Raw genomic sequence first — 13,879 nt, 5'->3', positions numbered from 1 at the left:
GATGATACCACTATAATGGGAGAAGGCAAAGAGGAACTAAAGAACATCTTGCTGAGGGTGAAGGAGAAGAGTGAAAAAGTTGACTTTAAACTCAGCATTAAAAAAAAAACCAAAACACAAAACTAAGATCATGGCATCTGGTCCCATCACATCATAGCAAATAGAAGGGGAAAAGGTGGAAGCAGTGACCAATTTCCTTTTCTTGGGCTCTAAAATCACCATGAATAGTGACCATAGTCATGAAATTAGAAGATGATTGCTTCTTGAAAGGAAAGTTATGACAAACCTAGACAGTGTGTTTAAAAGCAAAGACATCACTTTGCAACAAATGTCCTTATATTCAAGGCTGTGGTCTTTCCAGTAATCACGTACACTTGTGAGAGCTGGAACATAAAGAAAGCAGAGCGTGAAAGAGTTGATGCTTTCAAATTGTGGTGCTGGAGTAGACTCTTGAAAGCCCCTTGCCCAGCAAGTAATCTTAAAAGAAATCAATCCTAAATACTCATTGGAGAGAATGATGCTGAAACTGAAGCTCCAATACTTGGGCCACCTGATGTGGACAGTCAGCTCATTGGAAAAGACTCTAAAGCCTGGAAAGATTGAAGGCAGAAGAAGAGAGTGACAGAGGATGAGATGGTTGGATGGCATCACCAGTGCGATGGACAGGAACTTGGGCAAACTTCAGGAGATGGTGAGGGACAGGGAAGCCTGGCATGCTGCAGTCCATGGGGTCGCAAAGAGTCAGGCATGACTTGGTGACTGAACAACAGCCTAATTCAGTAGCTCACAGGGGATGCTAATGCTGCCAGTCCGGGACACTTTGTACAGCACTGGATTAACCCCAGTGTCTATCTCCTCTCAGCCCCTACTTTGGAGGAAGAGTGTAAGAAAAGTATCATAAGTAACATTATCTCCCCTGAGATGAAGCTCAACTAAGCCTCTCTCAGGTTAATTATTCAGCAGCAGCTCTACCTCTTAAAGAAATAAACTTTTGTCATTTTGACCATAACCTGGAAGCCAAAAACAATCATAAAACTTTTTTTTTTGGTTTGTTTGTTTTGTTTTTACTCAGTTGATACTAAACCTCCAGCGTTTAAGAATGATCTGATTAAGTCACTTTATTCTGCCCACAAGGATCTCACCAAAAAAATACTCCTGCCCTCAAGGATGTTAAAACATAGTTAAAGACACATAAGTCAGAAAATACAAGAAGTCATTATCTCACAATATCCTACATCTCCATGGTATATTTCTATTTTCTACAACAATCACATGAGATAGAAATTAGTTCCTGTGTACTTATGAGGAAATTAAGCCTCCAAAGAAGTTCAATGATTTAGCATCAATAACATGACATCAAATAGGATAAGCCGTAGATTCAAATCTAGGATTTTTTAAAACTCTGAATCCTTACATACTCTTTCTACTAGCACAGGCTGTCGCCTAATAAAACGTTCAAAGTGTTTTGGAGAAATGAGACACACTGGGAGGTCTGGGAGGAGAAGTAAAGAGACCTACATTTCTAGAATTGGAAAGGATCTCTGAAATCACATGGCCCGTGATAAATTTTTGACTCAGGGTTAGGAAAAAAGCAATCAGCAGGAGTGAATTGCTATATGCAACACGGTCAGCACATTTCCTCTTCAGCTTGATTTCCACAGTGTATCCTGAGCTTTGAATGTAAAGCTCTCCTCAGTTCCCATCATTTCCTGGGAGGAAACTAGTCAGGAGGGAAAAGGTCAATGTCCCCAGCTGACCCCTCACTTTTTTATTCCCATTTTCACTGCTGCTGTTCTCTTCTGGTTCTGGAGTTGGTTTAGCGACCTAACGTCACCACTGAGACATAGCCTTAGGGATGCTACTCTTCTGCTCTTTCCTGTAAATAAAACACCCTCTTGTGGTTTCAAAGAGTTAAAAAATCGTGACTCAGAGAAAATGAACCAAAGCTACCTGGAAATAGATAGTTTTACATAATTAATATTTTTATACTAAGCTCAACATTATCCAGAGAGGAAACAGGCTGGCAGGCTCTGCTCAGGACCCTAATTCTCCCCTCCCTGTCCCCACAGTGCAGGGAACATCAGCCACCCACTGGTTACACAAACAGGGTAAGTTGTGCAGGTCACTAGTAAGCTATTTACTATTTCATTATTTCCTAAGCCATACATGTCAACACATTTTTAACACCTAATGAGGAAAGTTATGTCTTCTATTCATTGAACTAGCCAATAAAATAAACACTCAGGTAAACTCAGACCAGTAAATAGACATCATTCACTTAAAATGCTTTCATCTCACCTTTGGCTTAAAGTAGGGGAGGAAATCGTATCTATCTGGAAAAGAGGTGTGGAGAAAAAGAGAGAAGGCAGTCGGTGACAACACGGAGGAGAAGGCAAAGCAGCAAGTGATAGGAGAAGTAAAGGAAGCGGTTGTGGCAATCGTTCAAGAATGACAAGAGCATCAAAAAGTAGGTTTTGTTCTGTTTTAAAGAGGACTGATCATAGACTAGAGAATATGGTTGACCTGTTGGAAGGTGTCTGGAGGCCCCAGCAGCTGCACACAGTGCAAAGCTGAGGTGAAGGAAGGTGAACAGGCAGAGAAAGCCCAGCCTTTCTCCTCATGTAGGTTTTATCAAAGGAGCCATAAATATTTGTTCTGGATTCCTTAGTTTCTTTGGTACTCTTCACCCCACCCAAGTATCAGGTATTTCTTTTAAAAAAAAAAAAAAAAAGGCTGCTCTAAATCATTGTGCTTTATTCACATACCTGGTCAATGAACGTTGACTGAACACCTACTAAGGGTAAGGATCTGTGTTCGGCAGCATATACCTTACCTTTTTGTCCAGGGGAAAGGTAGAATGGAAAGCTTTCTTTCACCTTCAAAGCAAACAATATATGTTGGGCTGATTGCTTACAGGCCACTGTTTGGTTTCACTTCTGACACTCTGATCTGTTCTTAGTAATATCTGTTCCATCGTGTCTTACAAAGCTGGGTCTGCAATTACCTTTGTTAGTAACTTCTGTTTATTTTATGGCTTTGGTCTCTTGTCTCCAAAGTGCCATCAGATGAAGTTCCAACTTTCCTTAATTTATCAATAAAATATCCTTATGGTAACTTACAAGCATAAGAGATACCAATATACTATTTTATTTCCAGTCATCTACTCCATTTAGAGCTGGACTTCATTTAAAAACAAAACCAAAGAAACTCTGCTTTCAAGTTAAAAAAAATAAAACTGTTGATTAAAGATTTTCCCTTATTTTAAGAGGTTAAGTTAATAATTAACTCATGATTGCTTTTAGGATAAAAAAGGGAACAAGAGTAGGCTAATTCTCCCTGAACCTCTTCTGATTCATGAGTAATTTATGAAAAGCTTCCTAAAGCTAAAGTATTTACCACACTAATTGGCAGTGTCTCATGTAATTCTTTCAGGATGCCATAAGTTAAATATTATCCCATTTTAAAAATGAGAAAATTCATACCCAGAAAAGATAAGTAACTTTCTCAAGTCATGCAGCCATTAACAACATCCAAAACCTAGAGTTTTTAGGCTATTGACATTAGAATGCGAGAGTGTCTTGTAATTCTTGGGCCTAAACTACTTTTCTGTGTGCACTGTGCCAAGGCTATGAGCTGTCCTTGACCAGAAAGCATTGAAGATTAAAGATAGAAGTAGAAATATGTTTTTAAGCCCTAGAAATCAGGCAAGCCATGAATTTCTCTTTTCCTTTTCCATACTAGTTGTAGAGTCAAAGTTACCAGGGTACTGCGGCCTTATGGTGGGAATATTCTGAACTAAGCATTGGACCCAACCCACCAATTGCTTTGACCACCCACCAGGGCTATAGGAAATCAACTTATCAATTCCACAAACATTCCTGTTTTTGAAATCATCACATTCTCTGACAGAAAATGTTCTCCACTATCAGAAACTATAGTACTTGGTTCAAATGAGGTATTAACATATCTTTTTCATTCATAGTCCAGAAAATCTAGCTGATAAAATATCCAGTCTTGTCATTATCATCCTTAACATGAGTACAAAGAATAATGCTTGCTTAAACCCAAGAAATAACTAATGACATTGATAGTTTCTCTTACACTCCAAATGTTATGTAAAACCATACTTGGAAAAAATTCTTCATTAAAATAATCATCATCCTTTGTATAGTTTATATGATATTCCAAAGTATCAGATGTTGTGCTAAAGACTACTAACAGCAATTGATCCTATCTATTGAAATCAAGAAAATAATCGAAATCTTTATGCCTTTAGGAAAATGTTGTAAGTGGTGTAATTTCAGTTTTGTTTTCTTTTAAATTCCCTGAGACTGAACTTACCAGACATTTTAACACTGCAGTGGCTATGTAAGGGGCATGCATGCATGCAAAGTGCCATTTCTGGATTCCTGCAGACTAAATTCCTCTACTAAACCACAGAAAAGTTTTACACACAAAGATAAAGTAAATCTTTTATGTAAGTCTTTGTATGCTCTCCCACTAAGAACCCCCCAGGATGATTCCAACAGATATCTTGGTGAAAGAAAACTACTTAACAGATTGTTAACAATATTTTTTTACTAGCAATGACCAGTTTGATGTTTGGTGCTTTATTATGTGCTCATAGAACTGGGGCCACCAAGTCATCTTATCCCAGACGGGAAGAGAGACCATCTCTAGGAAATACCCTCATTAAATGACGAATCTGACATGGACAATAAAATAACACTGTAACATAAATTTTTGAAAGAATATTCCATTGTGACAACATGATTACTGCATGTATTTTTTAGTCAAGGACAAGTATTGGTTCTTTATTACATACAAAACACAGTCTTCACAAAATTTTTCAGACTTGATTTTATATGACTAAATCATTTTTTGGTTCAAAATTGGCCTCGTTTATTTACAACTTTCTCTAATTCTGACCTCCCCTCCCCTTGTTTTACATTAAAGATAACTGTTTTCTCACTGTCATATTCAACATATACATATGAACTGAATAATTCATAGAGCCATTCTGAAGCTTTGGATTATCCGGGTACATTTCTGTGATACATGAGCAATATTTGTAAATAACAGATGAAAATACAAAGAATAGTCTTATTTAAAATCCTTACATAGACTTCTATGAAAAGTACATTCTGTGTAAAAAAAACTCAACAAAACTTATTGTAATCCTTTCATCTTGCCCAGTGGCTTCTTTTTTTATTTTCAAATATAAACTGTTTCTTAATAAACTTATCAATTAATTCTCACTAACTCTCCCTCATGAAGATCTGGAGATCTGGTTTGTATTCACCCCTGGATCCTTTGTAACTACTTTCTTTATGAATCATGCCTTATAACCAGTTTTATTTATTAACCACACAGATATGTGTAACTAATGTCATTATTGATAATACCTAGTTACTGGCTGAAAAACCCAAGCTATGAGCCGGTTCAGGAAAAACCGGCTTAGTCACTGCCTTTTTTTAACTGGCCCTGGATATAAAATAAATACTACAACCTCCGGGATAATCATTCAAAGCTTATTTATTATTGAATTATCCTAGAATTTTATCTCATTTTTTTGTATAAATGGGAAAACAATTCTAAAATGTGTGGTGTGAGTATGCATAACAAATAGATATATGCAGACATCTATTGCAAAAATATTGACCATGAATCTTGGAATATGCAGATGATGTAATTATCTTATAAATTACTATAAGTAGAGGTTAAAGGTATGAAATGGGATTTCGAGTGAATGCATTCAGGATAGATTACAAATTTTATGCAAATCATGATGAAATTTTGCTGTCCTCTATTCTACCATTATAGATGCTGGGACTTATTGATATCCAAACTTAAGGCATTTCCAAAAGTTTTTTTTTTTTATCTTTAGACTGTGTTTCCTTCTAATATTCTCATTTTCTATCAGTCTTCAGGAAACATCAATAAGATAATTTTTAGGTTATAAAGTGTGCTTTTATAGTATTGTTCTGTTTTGATCTTCTCAAAAACCCAGTGAAAAATATCAGTACTCTCACTATTTTCAAATTAAGGAAACTGAGGCACAGATAACTACCATTAGTATAAGTGGAAAGATTATACCTGGAGTAGAGACCTCTCACTTCAAATCTGAGCTCTTCCCTGGTGGCTCAGAGGTTAAAGCGTCTGCCTGCAATGTGGGAGACCCGGGTTCGATCCCTGGGTTGGGAAGATCCCCTGGAGAAGGAAATGGCAACGCACTCCAGGACTCTTGCCTGGAGAATCCCACGGACGGAGGAGCCTGGTGGGCTACAGTCCACGGGGTCGCAAAGAGTCGGACACGACTGAGTGAGGCACAGTACAGAACTATGAAAAATATGCATTTAATTGCTTATAAAATTAAAATACAGATAGACTAGTTAATATTCACTACCCCATATGTATAGATATGTATTCAATGCTCAAATCTACATTTATAATATCAACATATTTTAGCAACGATCCTCTGTCATATTTGGGCTTCCCTGGTGATTCAGATGATAAAGAATCCATCTGCAGTGCAGGAGACCTGGGCTCACTTCCTGGGTTAGGACGATCCCTTGGGGGAGGGCATGGCAACCCACTCCAGTATTCTGGCCTGGAGAATTCCATGCACAGAACAGCCTGGTGGGCAGCAGACCATGGGGTCACAGAGTCAGACAAGACTGAGTGACTTTTGCTGTTTAATTTCTGCCATATTTATGTCTTTTCATGAAACATCCTGGGATAACACCCTCTGCTTATCAGCAGCCATTCTGCTTGGCTTCTGAAACTGTGAAGTCCCTTCTGGGGTCTTTGAACACCTACCCCATCTGGAACCTCCCTTGATTGCATTTCTGGGACTTTCCACATGCACTGGGATTTCTTCTTTGACATGGGCTTCTTTCCTCATTTGTTTTTTTCTTCTTTGAGCTCCATTATCAGGAAGGCTATATTTTTGCCTTCCCTGTAACCTCATTAATGCAGGATGGTGAAAAATAAGGAGAGACCAGACATCAGCAGAGGGAAGTGGCTGAATCCACCAGGGCACCTCTCTCTCTATCTCTTGCCTTCATTCTCTTGCCTTACTGTCATGAGGCTTATAGCTACTTTCCAAAGAAATCCTTGGGTAGAATATTATAAATGTGTACTAATTATATCAAAATTACCCTCTTTAGGGTATTGGCTATAAAACTAATGATAAATTCTTAACTGTTCAGAAACTTTCAAATTCTTGTCTGACATAGTTAATCTCAACCGATATCTTGACTGAACATTCTGATAGGGCAGGGCAGAATCTTGCTATTTTACCTTTGTATGTTTTGGTTAATCCAATTTATTCTGAACCTGTAAAATGAATTCAAAGATATATGTATTGCCTCAATAAAAGCAAATATTTCATTTCTTTATTTACAAGGCTTGCCTTAAGTTAGCATCTTTGCTTAATATCAGAGTGGAGTGGATATTCAGCAGAAGAGGGAAGAATTCAATATTATCCCACTGTGGGTGGAGAGCAGTGAAGAATAAGCTATAAGATGCTCCATATTTGATCCCAATGTTCTACTTTGTCCCCCTCCCTCTCCGCCTTTTCTCCCTTTTGATCCTGATGGTCTTCTCTCAAGCTCTGTTGAAGAACATGCCACTTGCAGGCTTAGAGAAGAATGAAGGAGAGAGGGAAAAGGGCAATTCCTGGATACTTTTTTTCTGAACATATTTTTATATAATTTAATTCAAGCTTTATATTATTATATGACACTGAGACTTTCCCCTCCTCTTTGGGAAGAAACACGAGGCTTGTGGTCTCCAGCACCATCTTGATAATGGAAGATATAAGAAAGATGCTTGCCCTTTTCCCAGATGGCATAGACCAGTGCTATGAATTGAATCCCTGGATATATCTAGTAGACCACTTCCAGGAAGACTTACTGGATTTCTCCACAGGGGGTCAGGCAGCAGTGCAAAGGTGCTAGATTACTTATGTCTCATGTATCTTATTTTTAATGACCATACATTCATTTACAATGTTAATCACCTAATTTACTGACTACTAAAATTTCACCTATTTGAATATCATTTATGATAGCAAAAGAGTATACTCTAAAATATTCTGTCCCCAGTTTTTGGACACTGCTAAAACATCCATTGATTCCGAAGTGTCGAGAGGTGAATGTGTTATTTTTACTGTATTAATGGGACAGAATGTCACTACTCTGACAGCTCTGTGCTTCCCTTTCAATGAAACACCTGCAGTGCAGGAGGCATTTGCTGCTTCAGGTTGCATCTCTGGTGTGATATTGTAACTGACTTTGGCAATTAAATTGCACAGGTGGGAACATCCTATTTTCAGGTAACTCTATACCATCTTTATATAAAAGCACAACATTGAACATTTTCAGCTAGTGCCATTAAATCAAAAGGTTAACAAAAGCCAAGAGAAAATCTTCCGGCAGTTTTCAGTTTAGTATTCATAGATGCAAGCAGTGGTCCTCCCACATCACTTAACACAACTCATAAAATCAGTTACAGTTACTTCTCGGATCAAGAGAGATGTGTTGAAGATGAGGCTGATGACAACATTATGTACCAGAGTTCTGGTATGCTCTAACTAAATTAGAAGTTCCCCAAGGAAAAATATTAAAATGAGATATCTCTGGAAATACTGATATTGAGCTATCAAAAAATAAGCATCCAAGTAATAAAGTATAGAAGGTTGATACCATGCATAGCAGAATGGTAACTTGACAAATTTGGCAGCTTATCCACTTGTCTACAATAGAAAAAGAATCCATTATTATGTTTTCTTTATCTGACATCCTTATGTGTCCATATTCCATCACATCAAATTTTAGCATTTAGGTGTAATTGATCTTAACTTCTTAGGAATATGTATGTTGGTACATACCATAATACATCTTTCCAAATTAAATGAATTGTACTAATTCTAGGCACTATATTTTAAATACTTTACAAATGCAGGGTCAAGTGTTTCTTAAGTTTATGCTACATACTTGGGAGTATTATCAGAAATCTATTTAAACTAAGAAAATATCCATAGATTTTTAGCTGTTCTAAAATAAGACATTTCTATAATCAAATCAACTGATAATTGTCCAATAAAAAACAAAAAAGTAGTGACATTAAAATTGAGGCCTCCTGTTTGGTTTTTCCTTCTGGTAAAGATCACAGTCATGTTTTAAAAATACAGAATGCTTTCTACAGTGGGAGACAATTTAAAAGCTTACACAATTGAACAATGTTTCTTACGTCATTTTCACTATTCCATCTATTATCTGTCTCAATGATTAATGATAACAAATCCTTCTTTCCTGAAAATTTATTTCAAAAAACTTTTAAGTCAGCAAAGTCACTTTCATAGAGTATAGGTTTTGTTGTTGCTTGTTTGTTTGTTTATAGGAAGGGTCATCAAAACCGATTCATGACTGGCTTTTAAGGGCCTTGATGCAAAAGCTACCATTTGATCCTTTATTTATGACTAAATGCTGCTTTACAAAACAGAGCCGCAGAATAAAATAAGCATTTCAATTGAAGATAGATCTTCAATTAAGCAATACAAATCCCCATTAAAAAGGAATAGATGCTAGTGTACAGTATCTAACACTTTAGTTTACAGGGATTGTTAACTGATTTTTTTCTTGCCACATATAAAGAATTTCTAATAGTCGATTTAATTAGAAAGCTAGTTTAAAACAGTTATTTTAATCACATAGTGATGACTTTGTTCTAATGGGCAAGGAATCATTTTATTCTCAAGAATCTTTTTTTCCTCTTCTCATCCCCATTATGGACAACACAAAACAAAAAAATCAATTGCACCTCTATTTCTACAGCCCTTCCCTCACATTGTTGCTTCCCTTTATGCATGAATTGATATTTAAATATCCACTGCTAACTTGGTGGATTCAGCCCCTCAAAGCTCTTTACAACCTGCTTCCTTCTGTCTCCTGTTGTGTCAGCTAGTTTGTGAACTTCTTAACAAAACCTAATATTTACAAGACAAAAATAACATCTCTAAAGTCAGCCTGTGATTTTACGCTATTTTCAGCTGCGGTTAGCTATGACCTATTCATTAAAGGTACTTAGAAGCTTCAGTCAATTCTGCAGTAATTTTTTTCAGGTGCATGTTAAGAGTCTGGAGACCAAAGATCAATGTTAAATGATTTTAATTTTTTTCTCATTTTTTTCTAAACAAAAGGTCACCTACCTTTATGTGACAGGCGTAAGCGGGGGTGCGGGGTGTCAGCTGTGTGACCTCCTGTCCACAGCTCCAGCAAGTAGCCCCACAGGAGCCAGGTGACGAGGTGCCCAGCCGATGCCATGCTGCCTGCCGCTGCGATCCTCACTCTCTGGCGGGGTGAGTTTTACTTAGGACTCCCCTCCAGGGGCAGCGTACGAGAGAGGCTTTGTCACAAATCGAACGCGTTGTCATCAGAAAGCACAGTTCCAAAGTGCCATTTGTCAGGCTGTGTTTGGATATGTAAAACCTGCCTTTCCCCAGGACAGTTGTTTATAAGCCGGGAGCAAGAGGACATTCCAAGGAGTGAATCTTCATTGCCATGACCTGCCTAGAGCTCTTTTCAGTCACTAAGCGGGGAGATTCAGGAAGAAACTGGATTATCTGAGTCACTTATGCAAGCGATTCATTCAGAAAAAAACAACAACAAGCCCAGCACACGCACTGCCTTCGCCCCCGTGGAGCTCCTCTTCTCTTCTGGCTCCTTGAAGCCTCTCAGAAGTCAGCTTCTTGCACTGACTTGCCAAACAGCTAGTTTTAATTCACCTTTCACCTTGCTAATTAAAAACAAGAAGTGCCATTCCCTCCAGGAGTTGCAGGATCCACCCAGCAGGGATGCCGCTGTCGTCGAGCTGTGTTTACGGGGAAAGTTCAGGCGGGGTTGAGCAGCATACTTGCTGTTTCTAGGAAGTGTTTCTGGTCCACGTGCCCTCGTCCCACCCGCCCTCCCAGTATTATTGGCCCCGCGTCACTCAGCGACAGGAGAGAAGTTCACATTTTGATGGGAAAGGGGAATCAGGAGGGAGAATGATATACAATAGGCTGCTTACTTAAAAATCAGTATAACCTAAGAGGATGAAGGGTCAGGAAGGGCTTTTAAATTCTCACTCATCAGGATTAACCCTTGAGTAAATACAGATTCATTTTAAACAATCTATCTGTCACCATTCAGTACTCAAATTGATTTTTTGTTCCGTTTCCACTGAAATTGCATTTTTTTCCCACATTTTTGCCTTTTTATATTGATTGCATCTTAGAAATATCATTTTCAACTGCTATAAGGAAAGCATTTCACGAACCTGAAAAAATGTGTGTGTGATTGTTTTGTCGATAGGTTAAAACCAACAAAGTTTCTTGTGCCAGTCTTCAAATGTGCAAATTCTTCAAATCAAAAGCAAATTCTTTTTTATAAGCAGATCATAAATTCCCTCTCAAATTTTGGAATAATTAACTTTGAAGTGATTCTTTTCCTATATAAGATAACTATAGTAAGTGAGATTCTCTATGGGACAGATCCCAGTAGGTACTAGAAAACTTGGGATGTAAAATACCTTGGGGTTCAACTGCTATGCACTTATAGAATTCATTTTCCAAGACACTATGTTTGTGTAAATAAGCTTAACACAATAGGTCAACTTTACAATCTACTTTCAATCAATCTCAAAAACTAAGCCAAACACTCCATAGCTGTTGGCATGGAAATGAATGGTATTATTTTAAGATACCAATAAAGTTGAATGGATATTTGACTTGATAAAGTTAATGATCAACAAATGATTTCAACTCTTTTTCTCATTCTGCATTTTAAAAGGTAATGATTAAGAACACTTCTTGAGAATTATTGTTTTAAAATAATGCATTTATAACAAAAAGATAAAGAGTTATTTTGCATTATATATAAACAAATGTAGAACCAAGCATTCTTTGTCCATTTTCCTAAGCATGATATGTTCTACTACAAGCAAAGTATAGTCAGCAACATGTAAATGTCACTGGATATTATAAATAATTAGATTTCCAAGGTCTACAAAAGATAACAAACTCTAAACATTATTTAACAGTACAGTAACATGAAGTATTTAGATACTTTTAAGCTGGGGTGGTCTTTGTAGGCACTTGCATATTTTAAGAGCCAGTCTGATGAGCTATAGACCTAAAAGTTGTTCTAAGTGTGCTATAACATACCTTTGGAATCCTCTTTTACTTTCTTCCAGAATTGAAATAACTAGAAATTAAATAGTAGCTTTTAGATGTGTTATCTAACAGTAGGATTCCAGAAAAAGTAAATATGATGGGTATAAATTTTATTACAAATGCATGCCTACACTCATGCAAATGAAATTCCATTTAAGCTTGTACAGGGCCTGACCTAACCCTATTATGAAACTAAAGCAATGTAACATTTCACAACCATTTCACAGGATACAGAGTTCACACCATTAACTACTGATGCAGGGATAAATGTTATGGATGCTAGTTACATACATACTGCTGTACACCCAGATTCATCTTCAGTGTTTATATGTCCTCCTTTAGATAAGGTTAGAGTTGAAGTTTGTGCAAGATTCATGAACTCCTTTGGGTGTCTCAAAAATGTGCTTTGGTTTATCCTTCAGTCCTCAATGTCATTGCTTCCTCCCTTTAACTTCTCTCTATGTCCTTTTATCCTTTTTTCTAGTCAATACAGAGCATACAGATGATGTCCCCCCAAAATGACTGTTAAAAATAGTAACCATAGCCTTGGCTACCCCTGTATGGCTCTAGCCACAAGCAAAGGAATGAAGAGTCATTAGGACCAAATCAGTCATTCACATCATAAAATAAAAGAATTCTCAGGAGCAGGGTCATCATACAACTTATCATCCAAACCAAACTTTTTTTTTTTTGTAAGTAAAAGAGTTTTCTATTAATCATCATGGAGAAAGAATGTTATAGACAAATTAGGACATCAAAGCCACCTTCCTTGGGAGAGATTTCTAGGCACCCTTGGAAAACATGTAAGTAGAAATAATAATAAAAAAACTGACAGCACCAACAGTGAATGAAGAGCTTAAGTTAATGGAAAGGCTTTTGGAACTAGCAGTAATATCTCTCTATATTATTATATTTGATCTGAGAGGAGTGAGATTGCCAGTTTGAATGATCTGAAACAAAAATAAAAACCAAGTAAGAAGGAAAATGGTAATGCTGAAGGCATTCCCTACCAGGTCAAATGCTTCTGTCCAAACCCTTTGTTGTTAACTGTTGCAACAAGGCAGTGAGAAAAAAGGCCAGAACTGAGAACTTATCAGCAGTTCAGGGCTCCCCTGTCCCTATTTCCCCAGTTTTAACAGCAGAAGAGCAACTGGCCTCTGAAACAATCCTCCCAGCATGTGGTCCAAGACAGTCTGCTGCTGAATCACATAGGGTATCTGCTAAGAGTAGATTCTAATGCCCCACCTTGTACTCCCAGTTTACTTAAAGTTTTACATACTAGTATTTCAGTTTCACAGTGGTTCTTTTAAGTCAGTGTTATTAAAATATGAGATATCTGTCTGCTACTTTCTACCATTTTTATCATGACTATAGTATCTGCAATTTAAGTTTAAATTTATATAAAATGAAGCCGCAGCTACAGCATGCACTTACATTTTTCAAATACATGTTGAAAACAAGCAAAAATTGTAAAAAGCTTCTCTGCACCACTTAAAATTATTTCACATATTGTGGGATGGGACTCTCTACTTACTAATACCCTTGAGAATATCCATTCTTTCTTTTCTTTCTCCCCAAGAAAATAGGATATATATATGGGAGCCTACACTTCTCAACCCCTTGGCAGTTATGCTAAGCCATGTGACAATTTTTCTTTTTTTT

General features: G+C 37.2%; 1 protein-coding gene across 1 annotated transcript in view; it reads right to left on the bottom strand.

Annotated features, from left to right (window-relative positions):
• Positions 1-10,328, bottom strand: part of SEMA3E (semaphorin 3E) — a 272,281-nt gene extending 261,953 nt beyond the window's left edge. The window contains exon 1 of the mRNA XM_052638808.1: positions 10,214-10,328. Within this exon, the coding sequence (XP_052494768.1) occupies positions 10,214-10,328 (115 nt within the window). The remainder of the gene's footprint in view (positions 1-10,213) is intronic.
• Positions 10,329-13,879: the final 3,551 nt, after the last annotated feature.

The sequence above is a fragment of the Budorcas taxicolor genome, chromosome 4 (genome assembly GCF_023091745.1).
Source record: "Budorcas taxicolor isolate Tak-1 chromosome 4, Takin1.1, whole genome shotgun sequence".
In the NCBI taxonomy this organism is placed as follows: domain Eukaryota; kingdom Metazoa; phylum Chordata; class Mammalia; order Artiodactyla; family Bovidae; genus Budorcas; species Budorcas taxicolor.
Note: the sequence above shows the minus strand (reverse complement) of the source record. Positions and strands in the feature narration are given on the sequence as shown.